At 46.7% G+C, this 21306-nt stretch overlaps 4 protein-coding genes across 7 annotated transcripts in view; 2 read left to right on the top strand and 2 right to left on the bottom strand.

The window, feature by feature from the left end:
* Positions 1-10008, bottom strand: part of vps52 (VPS52 subunit of GARP complex) — a 14872-nt gene extending 4864 nt beyond the window's left edge. The window contains exons 1-15 of one of the 2 annotated variants that reach the window (XM_085148567.1): positions 9720-10008; positions 7823-7904; positions 7653-7705; positions 7217-7292; positions 7059-7126; positions 6419-6594; positions 6116-6266; positions 5806-5906; positions 4144-4276; positions 3990-4045; positions 3744-3879; positions 3075-3230; positions 2488-2606; positions 451-574; positions 257-352 (exon numbers count right to left, since the gene is read on the bottom strand). In XM_085148567.1, the coding sequence (XP_085004693.1) occupies positions 257-352; positions 451-574; positions 2488-2606; positions 3075-3230; positions 3744-3879; positions 3990-4045; positions 4144-4276; positions 5806-5906; positions 6116-6266; positions 6419-6594; positions 7059-7126; positions 7217-7292; positions 7653-7705; positions 7823-7904; positions 9720-9815 (1623 nt within the window). In that variant the 5' untranslated portion in view covers positions 9816-10008. The remainder of the gene's footprint in view (positions 1-256; positions 353-450; positions 575-2487; positions 2607-3074; positions 3231-3743; positions 3880-3989; positions 4046-4143; positions 4277-5805; positions 5907-6115; positions 6267-6418; positions 6595-7058; positions 7127-7216; positions 7293-7652; positions 7706-7822; positions 7905-9719) is intronic. The other variant, XM_085148568.1, reaches the window with a different exon arrangement.
* The window catches only part of LOC146492474 (uncharacterized), a 233236-nt gene that overhangs the window by 16346 nt on the left and 195584 nt on the right, over positions 1-21306 (top strand). The gene's annotated exons all lie outside the window — the stretch shown is intronic.
* Positions 10033-13980, top strand: rps18 (ribosomal protein S18). The gene is made up of 6 exons (XM_085148583.1): positions 10033-10145; positions 10877-10975; positions 11090-11176; positions 12823-12924; positions 13064-13155; positions 13858-13980. Exons 1-6 carry the CDS (start codon positions 10143-10145, stop codon positions 13931-13933), a joined length of 459 nt encoding a protein of 152 aa, XP_085004709.1. The 5' UTR covers positions 10033-10142; the 3' UTR covers positions 13934-13980.
* LOC146492488 (E3 ubiquitin-protein ligase RING2-A-like) lies at positions 14431-20373 on the bottom strand. 3 transcript variants are annotated; one of them, XM_085148574.1, is made up of 7 exons: positions 20091-20373; positions 19035-19140; positions 18657-18817; positions 18188-18412; positions 17592-17912; positions 17109-17367; positions 14431-15974 (listed from the first exon to the last, which is right to left on the bottom strand). In XM_085148574.1, the coding sequence occupies exons 2-7, from the start codon at positions 19110-19112 to the stop codon at positions 15828-15830; spliced, it is 1191 nt and encodes a 396-aa protein (XP_085004700.1). In that variant the 5' UTR covers positions 19113-19140; positions 20091-20373; the 3' UTR covers positions 14431-15827. The 3 variants fall into 3 exon arrangements, with proteins under 3 accessions (XP_085004700.1, XP_085004702.1, XP_085004701.1); XM_085148576.1 differs by having other exon boundaries at positions 18197-18412; positions 20091-20372; XM_085148575.1 differs by lacking the exon at positions 20091-20373 and adding an exon at positions 19942-20084.

Below are 21306 nucleotides of genomic sequence, written 5' to 3'. Positions count from 1 at the left end.
TGTGCGTCTGTGTGTGTGTGTCTGTGTGTGTGTGTGTGTCTGTGTGTGTGTGAGAGTGTGTGTGTGTGTGTGTGCGTCTGTCTGTGTGCGTCTGTGTGTGTGTGAGAGTGTGTGTGCGTCTGTGTGTGTGTCTGTTTGTGTGCGTCTGTGTGTGTGCGTCTGTGTGTGTGTGTGTGGCAAAGTGTTTCTGCGCAGTGTACCAGGGGCACGGAGAAAAGTTGTCGTACCATAGGCACGAAGAGTGTGTGTGTGTTACCTGCAGCTGTCCCAGCAGAGTGTTGGTCCTCTCGTTGGGGAACGTCTGGTTGATGCTGACGATGGCTGAGGAGAACTCAGCGTAACGGCGAGTGATCTGAAACCACACACACACACATACACACACACACACACAGCTGTGTGAGTGGAGTGTGCAGCAAACACAGTGCTGTGCGATGTGCAGTGTGTACATACGTAGTGTGGTCTGGTGTCCAGTACTCCCAGTTTCTGAGGGTCTGTGTTCCTGATGCTGCTGATGTTCATCTCCAGGATGAGCTCAAACCTCGGCCACAGCAGCTCCAGCACCGCCTCCCAGTACCTGACAGACAGCACCAACACCATCAGCCTCCATCAATCTGAACACCGCCGTCTCTGCAGAGGAAGCGTCTGCACGCCGCCCAGCAGCAAACAGCCGTGTGACACCAGCTGATGTAACCACGAGCACTTATCAGCTGATCGTGGGGTCAGGAGGAGGTGGAGACACTGAGAGAGTCAGAGTACAGCAACACTACAGCAACACTACAGCAACACAGGAACACTACAGCAACACTACAGCAACACTACAGGAACACTACAGCAACGCTACAGCAACGCTACAGGAACACTACAGGAACACTACAGCAACACTACAGCAACACAGGAACACTACAGCAACACAGGAACACTACAGCAACACTACAGCAACACAGGAACACTACAGCAACACTACAGCAACACAGGAACACTACAGCAACACTACAGCAACACTACAGGAACGCTACAGCAACACTACAGCAACACTACAGGAACACTACAGGAACACTACAGCAACACTACAGCAACGCTACAGCAACACTACAGCAACGCTACAGGAACACTACAGCAACACTACAGCAACACTACAGGAACACTACAGCAACACTACAGCAACGCTACAGCAACGCTACAGGAACACTACAGCAACACTACAGCAACACTACAGGAACACTACAGCAACACTACAGCAACACTACAGGAACACTACAGGAACACTACAGCAACACTACAGCAACACTACAGCAACACTACAGCAACGCTACAGCAACACTACAGGAACACTACAGCAACGCTACAGCAACGCTACAGGAACGCTACAGCAACACTACAGGAACACTACAGCAACGCTACAGCAACACTACAGCAACACTACAGCAACGCTACAGGAACACTACAGCAACGCTACAGCAACGCTACAGGAACGCTACAGCAACACTACAGGAACACTACAGCAACGCTACAGCAACACTACAGCAACGCTACAGCAACGCTACAGGAACACTACAGGAACACTACAGCAACGCTACAGCAACGCTACAGGAACGCTACAGCAACACTACAGGAACACTACAGCAACACTACAGCAACACTACAGCAACACTACAGCAACGCTACAGCAACACTACAGGAACACTACAGCAACGCTACAGCAACGCTACAGGAACGCTACAGCAACACTACAGGAACACTACAGCAACGCTACAGCAACACTACAGCAACGCTACAGCAACGCTACAGGAACACTACAGCAACACTACAGCAACACTACAGGAACACTACAGCAACACTACAGCAACACTACAGGAACACTACAGGAACACTACAGCAACACTACAGCAACACTACAGCAACACTACAGCAACGCTACAGCAACACTACAGGAACACTACAGCAACGCTACAGCAACGCTACAGGAACGCTACAGCAACGCTACAGGAACACTACAGCAACACTACAGCAACACTACAGGAACACTACAGCAACACTACAGCAACGCTACAGCAACGCTACAGCAACACTACAGGAACACTACAGCAACACTACAGGAACACTACAGCAACACTACAGCAACACTACAGGAACACTACAGCAACACTACAGGAACACTACAGCAACACTACAGGAACACTACAGCAACACTACAGCAACACTACAGCAACACTACAGGAACACTACAGCAACACTACAGGAACACTACAGCAACACTACAGCAACACTACAGGAACACTACAGGAACACTACAGCAACACTACAGGAACACTACAGCAACACTACAGCAACACTACAGCAACACTACAGCAACACTACAGGAACACTACAGCAACACTACAGGAACACTACAGCAACACTACAGCAACACTACAGGAACACTACAGGAACACTACAGGAACACTACAGCAACACTACAGGAACACTACAGGAACAGAGGAGACTGACTTGTCGAGAGCTGGGATGTTCCTCTTGGCCGTGATGGCTCTGAACCGGAGGATGATGTGGATGCAGAGGAAGACGGCGATGCTGTCGTAGCAGTCGGACACGTAGGTGGACATGCTCTTCTGCAGGAGGAGACAGAGAGCGGGCTGACACACGCTGCACGACTGTCGCTAAGGAGCTTTTTTTGGCTTTTATGACTTTAAGTTTAGTTTCATGTAACCTGGACTGTTCCTACAGGAACACCAGTGGCTCCACTTAAAAACATCGCTGTATGCACTTCCCTGTTACCTGAATTTCTTCAGCATTTCCAGGACTGAGGTGTTTGCAGAGTAAAACTCAACATTTTCCTCTCTGCTGAACATGTGTTTATTTTATCACCCGAGGATTCTGCTTAGTGACAAACTCACAGCTGTTACCAGCGTGTCCTGTTACATCAGTGTTAGCAAAACACAACACGCTGCTCATGATCCAAAGTCTGATATCTGTTTGTGACAAAGTCGGATAATAAATGTGGTTTGAATTGACCAAACAAACGTTTCTGCTGGAGAGGAGAGAGAGGAAAGCCTGCAGCTCTGACAGGAGGTTCTCACCAGGAACATGCTGAGAGTCTTTCCCATGATGCTGTTGAAGAGGTCGAGGGCGGAGTTTCCAGCCACCATGAAGAAGTCCGACAGGAAGAGGTATTCTCTGCAGCCGTTGTCGAGCAGAGCGTAGTGCTGGCTGCGAAACAGCGTCTCATAGGGATACTGTGGAGAGAGAGAGGGCGAGTTAGACCTCAGACGACCTCTGTGGCTGCACAGACTGTAGATAAACGATGGACGCGCTGTGATGTCACTCATTCTCTCGTGTTCAGCGCTGTGACTGTCGCCATCTCGGAGTCTGAAACACAACAACATAAACTGCACGTTTCTACGGCAACAGCTTGTCAATCACAGAGTGGACACGCCCCCTTCAGCTGACTACAGGGACTGCAGACCTCTGCAGCTGTTTCCATCTTTGTCTATGACGAGGTCACGGCTCCCAAACTACAGTGAAAATGACAAATCTCATCTCTGCCACAAGATGTCAGCGCTGAGCAGCAGAGCTCAGATCAGCTGTTCATTAAAAGTGAGGACGTGCTTCCTGTTCGTCCTGAAGGGGGCGTGTCTCGTGTTACAGACGCTGGTTTGTTCACTGAGAATTTGATTTTCTTGTAAACGGCAGATCTGCAGGACGCGTTTGGGTTGAGCAGCTGGATCTGCGACAGCTCCGCCTCTCACCCTGCTGTCTCCTCTCTGAGCCGTGTGCGGGACCAGGATGGGCCCCTCCAGCTCGGCCGGGCTCAGGATGGCGCCCCTCTGGCCCAGAGTGAAGATGGTGTTCCTGCTCTTCAGCGACGGTTTGGAGAAGAAACCTGCAGCGGCGAGTCAAGGAGCCTCAAACAGTCTGAAAATGTAAAGCAGGCAGAGCGCCCGAGCGCACACGGCGAGCGGGCGTGACACAAACAACAGACGTGAAGGATATCTTTCTTGGCTGTGTCCTCGACTCCCATCAGGTCGTCTTTGTCTGCCACCTCCTCGTACTGCGGGACACACAAACATCAGCCGTTATCCACACGGAGACGGCGTGCAGCCACGTCGACACAAACGCAGCGAGGTCGCGACCCCGCTGCTCGCCCACCTGCACTTTGAGCAGCCTGCCGCTGTACGACTTGAAGTAACTGTAGTAAATCTTGCTCATGGTGTCCACGTACTCGTCTCTGATCTCCTTGGCGACCGTTCTCTCATTGGCCAGAAGGAACTGGTAGAAGAACCTGCAGTGAAAACAACAACAGCATCGATCAGCATCTTCACTTTGTGTCTAACGCACAATTAACCCTTTAAGACCGACCATAGAACCAAGTCCGCCAGAGCTTATATTATATGTTTACATGCTGTGGAGCCATTTTTGGGAGCATTTCAAGTTGCTATACATCAATACAACCATTACAGCCCAGATTTTAATAATATGTCTGCATTAAGTGCATAATAATTACATAAATTGCAAAAAAGTGCAATAAACTACAAAAAAATTGAAAATCGTTTTTGTTTTTTTAACATATATTTCTAGTTAGAGAAATTTAAGAGGCTTATCCCTCAAAACTGTAAATACAAAAAAGTTGCACAAAATAGTTTCCCACCACAGGAAATTTATTTTGAGTGTCTTCATAGTTTTATTTTTGAAATACACCAATTTTTATACACTGCAGGAAAAACGAAAATAAATATTATAATGCAAATTTGCAAAAAAGCAGCATCTGCATCAAAATAAACTATTTCCAGCAGTGCAATATGAGTCCTAAGCATCCCAGAAACCACACAGAAAGTCATGAAGTCAAACATAACTTTTAAAAACACCAGTATAGGCTCATGAGGCCCTGATGGTAAAAAACTACATTTCCGCAAAATGACGTCACTTCCGGTTTCGGGCAGGTCATGGAGGACATGCGATAGTTCGCACTGACGTCTATTCCAATGTAGGAAGTGTTACAAACAGCTGATCGGATCAGCAAAGCGTGTTTCTGGAATATTATGTTTTTGTTTCTACAAGTGCTTTTTATGCAGTTTTTACAAAGCTATATGTGGAAGGAAACTGTGACCGAGGACAAGCTGATGGCATAAGATGTAAGTACAACTCCTCTGGTTTCATATGCAAAAACAATTATTGCGCTAGCTCACGTGGTTGCAGAGCTACCGGGATTTAAAAATAGTTACGCAAAACAGAGCGTGCCCGCTCCGACCGGCTTTAAAGGGTTAAACACAAGTTCAACACAACAAAAAAATAACAAACAGACGGTAAAAAGATGGGTGGAGCTTCCAGGTCAGGAAACAGAAGGTGGAAACGTGATGTCAGCGAGTGACGTCGCCATGACTACGTCCACCTTTAAGTTTAAAAACTCACCTCAAATAAAACTAACGCAGACGTATTAACAGTCGAACATATCGAATAATTAAAATCAATAAAAACTAAGTGCAGTGTCGGTGAAGCAGCAGGTCAGAGCGCTGCAGCAGGTAAATACACCTGAGGACACAGACGAGTCTCTGCACAGACTCCACCTGGATCCGCCCGTGAACGATGCTCAGGATTCTCCGTCATGTGACCAACGAGCAGCGTAACAGAAACGAGTGTTTTTAAAGACGTTTCAGTTCCTCGAGTGTAAAAATGGACGTCTTCTCTTTAAATGGACAAAAGCAACAAAGAAAAGACGTCTGCAGGTTCAGTGTGATGCAGACTCGCGTCTTCACCTGTGAGTGGACCCAGACGCTCATAAATATGTCAGCAATGAAGCTCAGCTGTGCTCACCGGTACTTCAGCAGAGTGTTCTGTGGGATCTGGTAGTTGGTCATCGGTTTCCTGAAGGAGTAAATCTTCTGAAGAATGAACTCTCTGATCTTTGACACCGCCTGAGAACAAAGTGTGTGGATACAATCACAAAGATATAAAACCTGAGGAATGAGTTAAATGCCTTCGTGTGGCGCGGGACCTCAGCAGAGCAGCTCAGCAGGTTCCTGACTTATTAATGAGGATTTCCTCTCAGTTCCTGTTTGTTGTGGACTTTAACTGTAAACGTGATTCCAAAGCGTCGGGAACTTTCCTCCCGCCCGTCTCTCACCTTGAGTTTGAGGCGGTCCACGATGTCCTGGATGTCGGAGCACGCCAGCGTCTCTCTGAAGCTCAGCTCTTTGGCAAAGTTGATCTTAGTGTTGAGCTCGTGGAGCTGCTCCAGAAACTCCTGCTCCGTCACAGGACTGTCCAGGATGGTGCTGCCAACACACCACCAGCACATTAAGTCATGCAATCACCACAAACCACTGATGGTTAATCCATCAGGAACAATTCTGAGGTCTCTGCAAACTGATCCAACAAATCACTCATCACAATACAGACACTTTTTCTTTGCGGCCGTCAAACCTACGAGATCATGGCCCCAGGCACCACCAGCTCATCCACCAGCTGGCTGAGGTGGCTGCGCACGGCCTGCCGGTTCTTCAGCCGCACGTTCATGCTGACCGACTGCTGCTGCAGCGTCTGGATCTCACTGCTGATGGAGGACAGGTCGCTCTGGAAGCCGCTCAGCATGCCCTCCATACGCTGAGAGACACACAGCCGCGAGGTTAGACTGAATCTGCTTTAACACCAGGAGGACAGTTTGAAACGTGCCCGCCTCTCATTTCCCACCTGAACTGGACCTAAAAACTTAACTGAGCACCGAGGACAGACAAGAATCCGCTCTGATGCAGAGACGAGTAACCACGGCAGCCATGCTGCTTTTAGTGAGCACACTGTGACGTGAAGCGCCTTTATTACTTTAAGCTTGTGTGCAGAAAACTGACGTACGGGTGCAAAATGACAGGAACATCTGTCCCACCTCTGCACAGCGACACAGTGAACACGTGTTCTTCTGCTGACGCTTCTGTGAGAACTCAGCTCAGAAGATGTGACAAACTAAACGCGTCTCAACTCATTCACAGAAAACTCGAATCACTCTCAAATATCCACAAGAGTCCATCCCAGCGTGAGTTTTCTGGACTTTGTATAAATGTCAGTCGTCTCACCTCCAGGATGGAGTCGCAGGCAGTGATCTGGTTGTGCAGCAGGGCGATGTTCTGACTCTCTTTGATGTCTGCACGACGAGCGCTCAGGAAAACATCAGTGACGGGTGTTAGTGTGCGCTTATACGTTATTAGGTGAAACTGGCAGCTGTGAAGGATACAGTCTTTGATGGAGGCTTGTTCAATCCTCTGCAGCTCTGCCTCCACCTGTTTGGAGTACTGACGGAGGTCCACACCCTGAAAACCGACGGGAGGAAACTGAAATGTATTATCTGTGCTTTGAAAGAGGAAGTGTAGAGTAATTATTTTATAGTACCTTTCAAAACAAAAGTAACAAATCCCTTCACATTAAAAGCGTCAGTTTAACTCTTAGGTTAGATTTTCTACCTTTGCTGCTTTCTACGAACAAAGTGTTTGTAGGAAGCAGAAAGCAGCACACACACACACACACACACACACACACACACACACAGCAGCAGCAAACCAAAACATCACTGCTGCAAAGAAACCACAACTGAGGGAGACCGAGAGGAGACAACCAGGCCGTCAGAGCAGAGCACGTGTTATATATCAGACTTCTGTTCTTTCAGTTCTCACTGTTCTGAGCGCTTCCTTCACCAGGTCGTCTTCCAGGTTGGCCTGAATGTGAACTGCAGCAGACAAAAGGGAACGACAGTTAGTGACAAGCGAAACCTTCCAGCGAGGCAGCACCGAGGAAGCTGGAAGTGCCACCTCAGCCGAGCTTTAATACGAAGTCTTTTCCTTACTGTCCACTTCATCCAGGATAAACTCGTCCGTAGTGATGTCCAGCTCTCCCAGGTTCAGGTTAGCGATGTCTGCTTCAGTCTTCTGGGTGAAACACAACCAGAGTGTCTTCAGTGGTGATAATTAACAGGATGAAACTGTCAAAACTTACTGACATTAAAGCTTTCTTTGGTTTTCATTCACTCACTTGTTTATTCCAGCCAATGAGAAAACATACACTTACTGGCCACTTTGTTAGGTACACCTGTTAGTCTGTCCTTTAACTCAAATATCGAATCAACCAATTGGCAGCAACTCAGTGCATGTAGACCTGTGGACGTGTACAGATGACCTGCTGTAGTTCAAACTAAGCATCAGAATGTGGAGAAAAGGTGATCGAAGTGACTGCGAGGATGGTATGTTGGTCTGAGTGTTTCAGAATCTGCTGATCTGATTGTCCCACATCTGCAGAGTTTACACAGAAGTAGGGCTGTGCAATATGACCAAAATCTCATATCCTGATATAAAACATCTATCGTCCGATAACGATATAAATCACAAAAATGTAACATTTTCTGTAAGTTCTGTGAATCTCGGGCAGCTCGACTTGCGTGAAGTGTTTCCAGCTGTGTCATGTAGCTGGAGTCGAGTGTTTTAACCGATGCATGAAACGATACATTTTTAGACATAAGTTGTAACAGCCGCTGTTTTCTTTGTGAGTGTTTATTACACGGCGTGCTGCGGGGAAAAGCCTGTTCTAACGTAATCTGCTCTTTCACGTGATTCAGTTTATTTTGAAAAGTCTCAACAGGATCTTGAGCTTTATTGTAAAAGGTTTATGTGGTACATAAACAAGCGGACACGCAATGCTGTTACCGTCGTTGTTGTTAACCACAATGCATAAAAACAGGCGCTTGTCCATACATCAGACCTTCTGCGCACGCCAGACTGCTTTGAGCCTGACTTACAACCAAGGAACAGCATAAGCAAATGGACTACGGGAGCAGAAGACCACAGCTGGTGTCACTCATGTCAGCTAAGAAGAGGAAACTGAGGCTACAGTTCGCACAGACTCGCCAAAACTGGACACAGAAGATGGAAAAAACATTTCCATTCCCATCACTGCATAACCTCAGTGTCCACCAGGATAACACACCCTGTCTCAAAGCTCAGACCATCTTAAACTGGTTTCCTGAATGTGACGATGGGCTCACTGTACTCAGTTGGCCTCAACAGTCAGCAGAGTTGGATTAGTGGCCATGTATTAATTATTTTATTTTGTTCTGTGCTGCTGCTTACAAGGACAATAAAACTCTTCTCTTATGTGATCTCACTCCAAAAGAGCATCTTTGGGATGTGGTGGAATGGCAGCTGACAAGTCTGCAGCAACTGTGTGCTGATGTCATAATGATGTCATGTCAACATGGACCAAAATCTCTGAGGAATGTTATCAACAGCTGAATCTGAAGACTTAAACCGACTGAAGGAAAAATGAGGTCCGGTTACATCAAGGTGTACCTAATAAAGTGTCCGATGTGCGTATTTACACAGAGAGAAGTTGACTGAATAAACATCTGTTTTCTAGCCGTTGCTCACACCACCTCCGCTGTGTTTGTATGACAGACTTAAACTAATAACAAACTGATTGATGCAGCAAAACAGTCCAAATCTGATAATAATCAATAATCAGCCATAATCAGGATTATTAATGCGGGACCAGAACGACAACTGATAAACCTAAATCGCCTTTTCCTCCTCAGAAAAAGGAAGTCAATGCTACCCATTAGCATCCAGCAGCATCAGCGCTCCGTAGAATGATTCCACCTGCTAACAGCTTCTTTGAGCTTCACGCAGCTAAAGCTTGCGCTCACCGGCGATTACCTCCGTGAAACTGAACGCAGCAGAAGAAGAACGTCTTACCTCGTCCTGTAAATATGCCATGGCGACTTCTGTCGGGTTCCCAGCTGTGTTTACATCGGGCCCAGCTCCAGCAGCGGTCGCGGTTCCCTCCGCCATTGCGGCCAATTTACGCTGACGTCAGAAAAAAAATACAAATCTAAAGTTCCACCTCGTACTTAGCAAAAATATCGTATTATTAACCGAGCGCGGTATTATCACGATCACGTGGCGTGGGTGATAAATCAGTGGGACTCAATAAACATTTATTTCGCGTGAGTTAACGAAACTAACCGCGTTAAGCCACGTATTTTCTTGTTTCTTTTGAACACAGTTTTTTTTCCAGTCGGACGACTCGATAGTGATGGACCAACTTCCGTTCCCCGAAGGGGTCAAACTCTCGCGAGAGGCTTGCGGCTTCCTCTTCGCACGGAACCTGCTTCCAAGATGGTGAGTGTCTTTTCTGTCGGACTGAAATATCTCAGAAATCCGTGATCATCCAACTTCAGTCGCGCTTGTTTGTCACGTTTATACATCCGAGAAATCCTCCACAGCCTACTTGAGTGGGCTGGTGCGGAATTTTCAGTTTATTGCTGCTAATTTGACGTTTTAGCGCAGTTTGCTGTGGGATGTGAGCGGAGCTGTGTCGACGAGCGCCAACAGTTAACTTCGTTTTTTACTCCCGGTTATAAAGCGTCCACATGCCCGGCGTCTGCTGCTGGCACTCGTAGCTGTGGATTTAGACTCTGTGCTGCTTCAAACTTTAAGAAGCAGTCATAGTTCGAGGCGGTTAGCCCTCAGAGCTAACAGGCTTTAGCCTCGCCAAGCATGTTGGTGGACCCTGGCCGGGAGCTGGAAGTACTCTGATGTAAATACACAATATTTCAAATAGTTGAAGTACTGCTGGGATGTTGTAGTCGTGAGCTCTCTTTTTTTTCTTTTTGAACAAAGCTGAAGCTGTTCAGAGCCGCAGCAGTCGATCTGTTTGGGCTAACGGGGCTGAACTAAGAGAAATCCTCATGAACCTCTAGCACACTGTGCAAATACATAAGTTAACACATAAAGATACGTGTTATATATGCAGCGTGAAGCTTGTAAACATGTATGTGTATTACTGCATGATCTTTGCAGAAAATACATGTTGCTGTGTGCGACTCACTTTGTTTCCCTCTGCGTCTCAGTCTCTGGTCATCCCTGAGAAGTTCCAGCACATTCTTCGTGTCCTGAACACGAACATTGATGGCAGGAGGAAGATCGCCTTCGCCATCACTGCCATCAAGGTGAGCTCCTCCCTGAGACTGTGCCGCTTGTTCCAACTGTTTTTCATCATCACATCAGTTGCGCTGTGTTTTTTGTGATTGTCGGCGTGTTGTTAACACTTTGTCTCTTCTCAGGGTGTTGGCAGACGTTACGCTCATGTTGTCCTGAGGAAAGCCGACATCGACCTGAACAAGAGGGCCGGAGAGCTGACTGAGGAGGAGGTGAGGATTGTTCAGAGCTTTGAATGAAAACGGCGAGTTGTGATGCTTTCGTGTTGTCAGGAGATTTTGTCACTGGAGCTTTAGTGGTGGTTCTGAATCTGTGCAACAAGTATCACGAGTATTGATCTGTGAAGCGTTTGGAGGGTCGGCTCTCTGCAGGCCGGTCTCGAGCTCACAGAGGATATGGCTATAGAAATATTTCAATCGTCCTCAGAGCAGCGTCTTGTTTTATCGCATGAAGGCAAAGAGACGGCACTTTGTTCTGTGACTCACAAGTCGGAGGAGTAAAGTGTGGCTACCAGCAGCAGGTTAACGTTGGCACTAGAGCAGGACGATATGACCAACAATCTTTATCACGATATACATTTGAAAATTTGCGATAACGATATAACTGATGATGTAATTGACACGAGACAAAATACTTTACGACTCCACAACTTTATTAGTGCAAAAACAAAAAACCATCAATGTATTTTCACTTAAACAAGCAGCTGTTTTAAGTTTAAGTTATATAAAAGTTTAACAGTGCAAATGCAAATTCATCGCTGACAGTTTAACCAAAAGGCATTTCCAGTGGAAACTGGCCGACATATCCTCAGCATAACCATGTATAATATCCACAACACTTAAAAAGAGGTTAAACACACACAATACGGTAACATTATGTTGAAGCACAGTACGTATCACTCCGCGAGGCTCCGCCTACGATAGCCGTAATGCTCCGACAATCCATCAAGCGGTGCGGCTTCGTAGCTTAGCAAAGTCGTACTGAAACATTTGACAGATGTTCGAGCGCCGTGCACATAAAATCGTTTCGAGGTCAGTAAACACAACCAGAGTTCATACATAAGGCACACGGGATTATAAGGGGCTCTGTCGACTTTCAGAAAAATCAAAGGATTGATTTTAAGTGTGCCGTATTTTCCAAACAACACGGTAATAACGACGGCCCGCTAGCATGCGCTACCAAAAATAGTGCTTTGTTGTGTATCTGACGGACGAAAGCTAAACCAGTTCCACCAGTGAAGCTGCAGCATTTTTACAAACCAGTTCAGGTTCATCTGTTTCATTCAACGATCCACTTTCGCTCTTCTCGTTCTGCCGCCGCCATGTGCGTATGTAAACAAAGACACTGCGCATGCGCGTTTTACCCATATTCTATCGCCATATTTCATTTTCCTATCGTTGCCCAACCTGACACCGGTGTTACCGTGAACACCCAGCACTAGTTGGCACACCTGTGCAGAAGGTGGTCGCACCGTGCCGTATGAGTGTATCTGCCACTGCAATGCTCCAGTTTTTACACATTTAGACAAACGAGGGGGTAAAGAAGCGCCTCCCGTCTCAAAGGGGTGCAGAGTGACGTAATCATCAAAGACATCATTGGTTTAGCTGAGGCGTGATGTTACCGTCAGGTGAGATTGTCTGCTCGATGGACTCTTCTGTCTGCAGAGCATTTTGCTTCAATCAGGATCAAAATACTTTGATTCCTGGATGAAGTTTGTCCTGACTTTGACGTGAAGCAGCAGATGTTTCCTCAGGCAGACGGTGTCAGTCTCCCAGACTTCAACGCTTCATTAGATCCTCTCCTGTCGATCACCATATTCAGTTTCCTTGCGTAGTAACCGGAGCTGTTTGGTTGTCAGGTCGAGCGTGTGGTGACCATCATGCAGAATCCTCGCCAGTACAAAATCCCAGACTGGTTCCTCAACAGGCAGAAGGACGTGAAGGACGGCAAATACAGCCAGGTGGGTGATCGGCAGCTGCTGCTTTGTCTCCCATTCTTCAGTCAAGTTTTGGCTCAAACCTGAACGAGGTTCACACCAAAGTATTTGATTGGACGAGCTAGTTCGAGGCACCCGTGACCATCCCCGTGTCTGATTTCAGGTCCTCGCCAACAGCCTGGATAACAAGTTGAGAGAAGATCTGGAGAGGCTGAAGAAGATCAGGGCTCACCGTGGTCTCAGGCACTTCTGGGGGTAAGAGCTCCGTCCTTCATTCACGCTGCTGTGAGAAGGCTCTGCATCGACGCGTCCTCCGTTTACCCGAGTGCACAGATCTGTGAGCGGGACACGTCCTGCAGAGCTCAGACTTCATGAACGTTTGTGCCACACTTGAGTAAACGTCTGCAGAGTGAGCCTGTCCTGAAAAACTTGAACTGTGAGCTCAGAAACGCCGATGCAGCCTCTGCGTGTGTCCACACTGACAGGCTAAATACATGTGTGTGACTGTAGAGCGTAGATGCAGCGACCTCTGCACCAACGGTCTAAAAAAAATGTTTTTACCCAATTTTTGTTTCTAAAAAAAAAAAAGAGCCACATATGAAGACATTCATTTTTAATTTTGATAAAACAGGCAGTATAATGTGCTCGTAGGGGCCCTTGTGGAGCAAAATTTAGTATTTTGGTCTAGACGACCCAAAATGTGACGTCTGCATATGTGGACGCCGGTCCTAGGAGGTTAATAATAGGCTCAAACATTGTGATGCATGTCGTCCTGCTGATTTACAGACCAGTTAAACATCCTGTTGATGTTCCTGAAGCAGATGTTTGAGTTTCTGATGGTGGAGAGCTTATAAGTTTGTCTTTAAACTGAAGCCTTTAAAAACAAATGAAATCCTCAAACATGTTCAGTCCTGTTGTTACAGACGTCCTAACCTGTTTCTGTCTCTCTCCCTGCAGTCTGCGTGTGCGCGGTCAGCACACCAAGACCACCGGCCGTCGTGGTCGCACCGTCGGCGTGTCCAAGAAGAAGTAAACTGCCCCGCTTCCCTTTGTTTCAATAAAACACCACAGTTCACAAAACGTTCTCGTCCCCTGTGCTGCTTTACTTCTCTCACCAACGAGCTGGGAGCTCCGCGGTGATTTATTTTGAAGGGACGTGGCGTCTCGGTGGACCTCAGTGAAGCAGTTTTGATGTTCAGAAGTAGATGTTGTATTTAAACAGCTGAACAAGTAGGATTTTGAACAGAAATCTGAGATTTTAGGCTTTAGATGGAGCTGCTCAGTAACGATACGAGTGCTCTGAGTACGTCCAAGAGAAGACATCTGCACTTCAGACTAAACTTATTTCCCTGCTTTGCCTCAGAGGCAGGTTGAGAGCAGGATAGAGAAGCTGAGCTTCAGTCGACACCCTGCAGTGATGCAGATGATGCTCCGGTGTGCAGACCTTTGTTTAGTCTAATATTTCTGAGGGCAGGTTCGTTACACTGAGACACGATTAAGTTGGAGACACAAAAACAGAAGCTGGAGATCGAGTCCAACAGTTTATTGTGCTGCATTGATGACAGGAGGAAAGACAGTATCACACATCAGAAATGAAATATTGCTTCATTCTAATAGAGACGTCCCACAGAAACAGATGTGGGGAAACGATATGGCTGCAGGAAGTTTAAAGTGCGTAAGAAGTGGAGCGAAGGCTTGAAGCAGCAGGACCCGAGCGGGCTCGTGAAAAACGCTTTTTCATGCCAGTGTTTGAAACGTGTTACTGCACAGCTGCATCTGTAGACGACGGAAACATTCAAGACTAGCAAAATATGAGCTTTTAAACATCTGTGTACAACTTTTTATTAAGGAAATGTTTCAGAAAACTACTCCTGCCTCATCGCTGCATCCAAAAGCGCCGCTGCTGACGCCGACGTTTAATTCACCAGTTTGTAGAAAAGATGAAAAATTCCACTAAAGCCTTTTCAAAGCCAAAAAAAGACTGTCGGTCAAATGTTTAATTATCATTTGATTTAATTTGGGAAATCCACCCTCGAGCAGCAGCTCGCTGTGACGTGTCGAGGGGCAGTGCCGTGAAACGACCTCGTGAAAATAAAGCTATCCAGCCCAGCGACCTTTTTCTGACACGACTACAGCTCGCCACGACCGGCTTCCACCGACAAATCTGAAAAATAGAATAAATTAAAAAAGCAGCCGGAGGTGCACGAGAAGATGAGCTTTATACTTTCACCTGGTCTCAAAAGCAGAGTGGGAGTGGGCTGGAGGACACTGAGGAAAACACGTTTGATCCCAAAGTTTTTCTTCTATTTAAAAAAGAAGCTTCTGACCGATAAACCCTGAACATTTCCATCTGGAAACACTTTCACAAAATTGACTCCAAAAATATTTAAGACGTATTTTTCCCGCTGAAAATGTGCGTCCATAAAGACCGTGCTCTCTTAAACTAGTTTATCATGTTTTGTACAGTTTCCAAAGTTCTGTTTTGGTCATTTCTGCAAAAAGAAAAGAAAATGCATTTTTTAATAGTCACATTTTGAATTGGTGCTTTTATTTTGGCACCTCAGACACGTAGATATGAGGAAGCTGCTGCAGCTGCTCACTGTCTCATCTGCATGTTAGCGAAGCATGGAGAACATCTGGCTTCGTCCAGCACACACGGCTGACTCGAAAGCATCAAAAACAGCTGGACTCCAGCAGCTGCTGCTTTAGTTTCACTCTGTAGACTCTCATCAGTTTGTCTGCTGAGGAATCGGCTCACATTTTACAGCCAGTTCAGTGAGGAGATGAAGAGATCCCATTAATAACAGTAAATAAGAAAAACATGACGCAGGTTTTCTGTGAAACTGTGGCAGCTGAGCTAACTTATCATAAAAAACAAGAGAAATCAAAGAGCCACGTTGGAGAGGAAAGCAGTCCACCGCTGCCCCTCAGGCCTCCCTCTGTGGGGTAGGAGGCTGCTGCTGCTGCTGGGGCTGCTGCTGCTCTTTGGTGGGGGCGTAGTACAGCTCCAGAGGCTTCCTGACCTTCCAGTACTTCTCGTTCACCAACTCCAGAGTCAGCGAGCCGTTTAGGGTCTGAGAGGAAGGATGAGCAAAAAGGTCAGATCACAAAAAAGCTTCTAATGGAATCGATCAGTCCAGATTTCCTCCATCGTAAAACAAAATCACAGCAGGAACCAGCCTGACTGCACTATACAAAGCCCACTTTCTGTCCTGGGTTTTCACAATAAAAGCTCTAGACACAATCCAACAAAAAAAGCTGTAAAACCACCTGTTTCAGTTTAAGTGTTGTTTCTAGGGGTGGGGGAAAAATGGATACTTTGTAGCATGGTGATATTTTGTTTGCTAATAATGTATGGATACAGGGACAGCAGAAATCGATACTTTGTTACAAAAAGGTTTTTGTGCTCTGACTTCAGAGCATGTTGATCCTTTTTCTGAGCAAGAATCCTGACATTCCTTCACTGTCCAAATGTGACAGTTTACTTATTTTAATTTAAGACATGTTTTATTTTAATTAAGTTTAAAACTTTTTTATTTAATGTAAAATTATATTTTGTTTTAATTTCCTTTCAAATTCTTCAGTTGCTGAAGGGGCTGCATAGTTTTCATAAACTGCATAGTTCAGAATAGCTATAATTGTACCAGATGGTTGATTCAGTTAAGTTGGACTAGACTGTAATACAAACCGTTCAGTTTGTCAACAATCAAACTGAAATGAGAGAAAGACTGAGTGTGAGACTTTGATATTAGAGAAAATGATGATTGATAAAGTTTACCTTTATGTACAGAATCTGAATATCGCAAAATATTTTTAAAAATTGCAATAATATCGTATCGTGGGATGTATGGTGATTCCCACCTCTAGCTGTTTCCAATAAAAACGGTTTCACTCCCATTTGTTGTTGTTGCATCTTGAAGCTCTACTTGGAACCTCGTTAAGATCCAAACATGCAAAATAAGATATGTTGCCATTTTTGAAGGTTTACCAGAGGTAAGGCAACTTAACGCGTTTATTTAGTAACACTGAATGACCGAATTTAAAATGAGAAGACTTCAAACTTCCCACTGATTTATATGTATTTTTTTAATCTAAGACATCTTTTCAGGAGCGCACGTGTGCATCAGTCTGTAAAGATAACAAACATGCAGCTTGAATAAAACGGGACTCGTTAACCGGCTCTGAAAGCCGTGTTCAGCCTCACTCACAGAGAACTGGCCTCCCCGCGTCATGATGTAGATGGTGTACTGCTTCTCGCTGACGTTGCTCAGACTCGTCCCCTCGCCGCTTCCTGCCATCCCTCCGTTTTCACCTCCCCCCCCCTCGGCTCGCGCCTCTTCTCCTCCTGCCTCCTCTCGCCCTCGGTCCTCGGGGTCGTTCTCGGGCCGTCGGTCCTCCAGAGCGATGCGCAGTGCGAGGTACTTGGACAGATGGTCCACCGTGGCGTTCGCTGTTGTCTTCACATATCTGACAAGGGAAAGGCAGATGATGGCGGTGTGCTCTACCTCTGACAAATTAAACGACAGGCTCACCGCGTCACACCACGTTCATGTTCGTATTCACACATTTTACTGATTTCTCGTCATTTCCTGGTTTTAGCTGTTTTTGGTCTCTGCCAGCCGAGCACCTGACTAAACGATTCACATTTTCAGTATAAAACGTTTGTTCAGCTACTTCAGAAAAGCTCCGACCTGGTCTGGTTGTAGTCCTGGGCGTGGACCAGCTGTGGGTGTGGTCTGAACACCAGCTCGATCTCGGAGGACAGCCCCTCTTTGTGGCGTCTCAGCGGGGGAGTCGGGCTCCCGCTGTCCACCTCGGGTCCCGAGCCGTCATCGGACGGACGTGGCCGCTTGCGGCTCGGCCCGGCCTCCGGAGGGGTCTGACCACAGGGGTGTGGCGTGTGTGAGGGGGCGGAGTCGTGGGAGAGGTGTGAACGGGAGTCCCCATTGTCCTCCCCACCACTGTAGGTGGTGTTATCACTCTCCTGAGTGGGCTTCTTCACCCGGTGATTCCTGCAGCCCCAAGGTAAACACACACAACAGTAATTATCATTCAGAGGGGAGGGGCTTAAACTTACAGGGTGTGGTCAGTTGTCATAACAGCAGCGGTGTTATTAAGTCAGGAACAGCAAGAAAAGGAGGAGCTGGGGAGAGGGTGGGTTGCAAAGCGGCATGCAGGCTGAAGCAGCGCAGCATGTGCGGCTCTGTGATGCTACGCTGTACTCAGGAGGATCCGCGGCGCTCTCTCGAGCGCAGAAGCGTGAAATCATAGAACTGATCCGTGTCACCTCTCGGACCTGTAGCGGGCCTGCTGCCGGAGCCCCTCCTCGATGCTGGAGCTCAGCGCCTCCTTGTTGTGCAGCCGGTTGAGTCGCTCGAGGACGCGGCGTTGGTGGGCTTCGTACTCGTCGCGACTCGGGTAGATCTTCGAGATCAGCGCGTCGAAGTTTGAGTCTCTGCGCAGCGAACGTCTAGAAACCAGCTTCTTCCTGCAGGTCGGACACTCCTTGTTCCTGCACAGGGAAAACCGGCCCGAAGCTTTGTAATCGCTGAATAATCGGCTTAAAATCAGTCAGTGAACACATTCAGCTACACAAACGTCACCGCGACGCGTTTGTTCTCGTTAGGGACGGTGGCAGCATGTCCACCGCAGAAAACAACTCATCCACATTTATCTCCAAATTATTTATAATTGGCCAAAACAAGCTGTGTGAACACGGCGATGGTGAATCAGGTGCAGCGGCGGCTCGTGCTCACCCAGATCGCAGCGCGGTGACGATGCAGTCTGAGCAGAAGCGGTGCAGACACTCTTTGGTGGTCATGGTGTTCTTCAGCATGTCCAGACAGATGGGACACATGAGCTCGCTGTGCAGAGAGCGAGGAGACACGGCTACCTCCGTCCCGTCCACGATGGCCTCCTGAACACACCAAACGCGTGAGAACATTTGCGGTTCTTCATTTCTGCTACATCACAGTTGGTGCTTTCAGCCGAGCTGTTTGTTTTCTATTTCTCTGCTCTGGGAACAAAGCTTACAAACTCATTTACCCTTCAGCAAACATCACAAATTATTTCCTCACAGTTTCCTAAGACACTGCCTCTATTTTGCAGTGAGTTCTGGGCACACACAGCTTTACCTGAGGGCTCCTGTGCAGCTCGTACAGACTCAGCTCCCAGGTCTTACTGGGAGCCTGGATGTTTACCGGAGCTGCCATGGCTGCGCTTCCCCCCAATCAATCCTCACTGAGAGACAGGAGAGAAAACACAATCAGATGCTCTCGTCATTTTATTACAGACTCAAAATAAACACAAAGAAATCCACATGAAGACATACATATATATTTTTTAAAAGCAACACCTCCACATGCTGGGCTGGCAGAATAACTCAATCTGTTTTAAATGTATGAACTCGTGCAGCAACAAACATTTGAATTCAGTCTCATCAGTCATCAGGAGCATATCCACATCACATGTGCTGCACAGGCTGAAGCATTCAAATCTACCCACAAACATGCTGAACGATGCGATGCCAGCGATGTGGACTGTCAAGACGAAAACCAGTCACTGAGCAAAGACAGCTGTAATATGTGTGTTAAATATTTGCTTGCTGTGAAATAACATAAAAGGCGTGGTGGTTTCTAAAACTTCAAGTGCAGATGTGTGTTAATCTCGCTGTATAACAAACACACAAATGATCCCTGCTAAATCCAGATCCGTTTCCTGTGCAGTCTGCTGGGTCTCTTCACTGCAAAGCTTTTTTCGGGCTAATTTCTGCAGAATGATGTGCAACATTTGACGTGTTAGAGAAGAACGGATGTGATTCGGTGTGGCAGTGATCGTGCAGTTACACGCTTGCATGTGTAAACATCTCGGCTTTCTTCGCGTGTTCTCATCTTTTTGGATTTCTTCCGTTTTTAAATGATTACAAAGGAACCGGATTTATTCTGAAAACAAAGCCATGTAACTTCACAGCAGCCCCGCGGTCTCTGCTGATGATCTGTTGAGAACCACAGCTTATTTTTAGTTCCCACAAGAGGAACTCACCAACAGCTGCCAGCCTTCAAACTTCCTGCAGGGACCGAACACTCCAAAGTTTGCAAACTTTGACGCAGTTTTGCGGATTTAACAGCCAAACGCTTTACATCCGTCGACGCGCACTGAAAAGGACGAAAAAGAGGAAAGAAGAAACTCACCTGACGTTTAAGTGACGGCAGCTGACACCGCCGCAGACACGGAGCCACTAGACCGCTACGAACAGCGCGCAGCGGGGCTCGGCTTCCCGCCACAGCCTTTACGATGTCGGCGGAGGGGTTTTACGTTGTCACGGAGCCTCGGTACAAAACTACAGCGCCCAAAAATATCAGGAACGAAACATTTTTCGACAGTCATAAGCTACCTAACATTAGCCGTGGCCATTTTTCCCTTCTTCTTCTGCGGCTCCCGGTAAAGCTGCACACCGCTTTGCGGCGGTAGTGCCCCTAACGGCAGGTTTGCGTATTGCAGCGCAGCCCCAATCCCAGACTCGGCAAACACACACGTTTTATGTGTTTTAAAACACAAACAACTTAAACTAAAAATAATAACAAATCAAACATACCATACTGGTGGGATTGTAAGCGAACTTATTTTATTTTAAAGGTTCAGCAATAACTGAAAAAGAATCACAAAAGAAGAACACCGGGAAAATGACCACCAAAGTGCTAAAAGCGACTTCTTCCACCTTTTACACCTTCAGTGGGTTCAGAAAGCAGCAGGTGACAGGCCTGCAGTGAAATTCAGAATTCATTTAAACTGATGAATTTTGAATAAATTAAATTAAGCCCAGCATGGCCCAGCTTCAATCTCTTGTCCAAACTCGTACTTGTCCCGAACTCGAAAATATTGAGGAGGAAAACAAAATAACACTGGTCCCGAAGAGTCTGGTCAAACAATTTTATTGAACACACGCGCGGGGAGATGGATACTGCACACAGTCAGCATAGATCTCCACCCAAAAATACACAAGCAATTGCTTTTATAATGTCAGGGTTTGACGCCCCTTCTCGCGTTTTCCAAGAACATTATTTACATCTTAATAACATTTTTTGCATTTTTTACAGACAATGGTCAATTTTAAGAGATAAATGCAGACACCGAAGTTCCCCTCCGTAGCATCTTTGTCCATATATGGCGATGAATCCACATCTTCTGTCACCTGTTACTAAGCAAAGTCAAACGCCACAGGTTGCTGAATAGTTTCAGGCCTTTGCTCAGGCCTGTTTCTAGATTATATGGACTATATGTGTTTTGTCACTGACACAATAGATCGCCCGGACATCGCGCCGAACGAGGCTTATGACCTGTCCTTAATTGACTGAGCTTTAACTCTTTAATAAGCACAAAATGCAGTGTGTGTACAATTCTTATGGC

This window comes from Neolamprologus multifasciatus, chromosome 22, assembly GCF_963576455.1.
Source record: "Neolamprologus multifasciatus chromosome 22, fNeoMul1.2, whole genome shotgun sequence".
Classification (NCBI taxonomy): Eukaryota; Metazoa; Chordata; class Actinopteri; order Cichliformes; family Cichlidae; genus Neolamprologus; species Neolamprologus multifasciatus.
This window is presented reverse-complemented; position numbering and strand designations above follow the sequence as displayed.

Excerpts from the sequence above, each read along its gene's own strand:
- LOC146492488 (XM_085148574.1), bottom strand. The coding sequence starts at position 19,112 with ATGGCAGCTCCGGTAAACATCCAGGCTCCCAGTAAGACCTGGGAGCTG. Across the intron at positions 18,818-19,034 it reads AGCTGCACAGGAGCCCTCAG|GAGGCCATCGTGGACGGGAC; the intron begins GTAAAGCTGTGT and ends TGGTGTGTTCAG. Across the intron at positions 15,975-17,108 it reads CGCGGGGAGGCCAGTTCTCT|ACCCTAAACGGCTCGCTGAC; the intron begins GTGAGTGAGGCT and ends CCTTCCTCTCAG.
- rps18 (XM_085148583.1), top strand. Across the intron at positions 11,177-12,822 it reads GAGAGCTGACTGAGGAGGAG|GTCGAGCGTGTGGTGACCAT; the intron begins GTGAGGATTGTT and ends TTTGGTTGTCAG. Across the intron at positions 13,156-13,857 it reads GGTCTCAGGCACTTCTGGGG|TCTGCGTGTGCGCGGTCAGC; the intron begins GTAAGAGCTCCG and ends CTCTCCCTGCAG.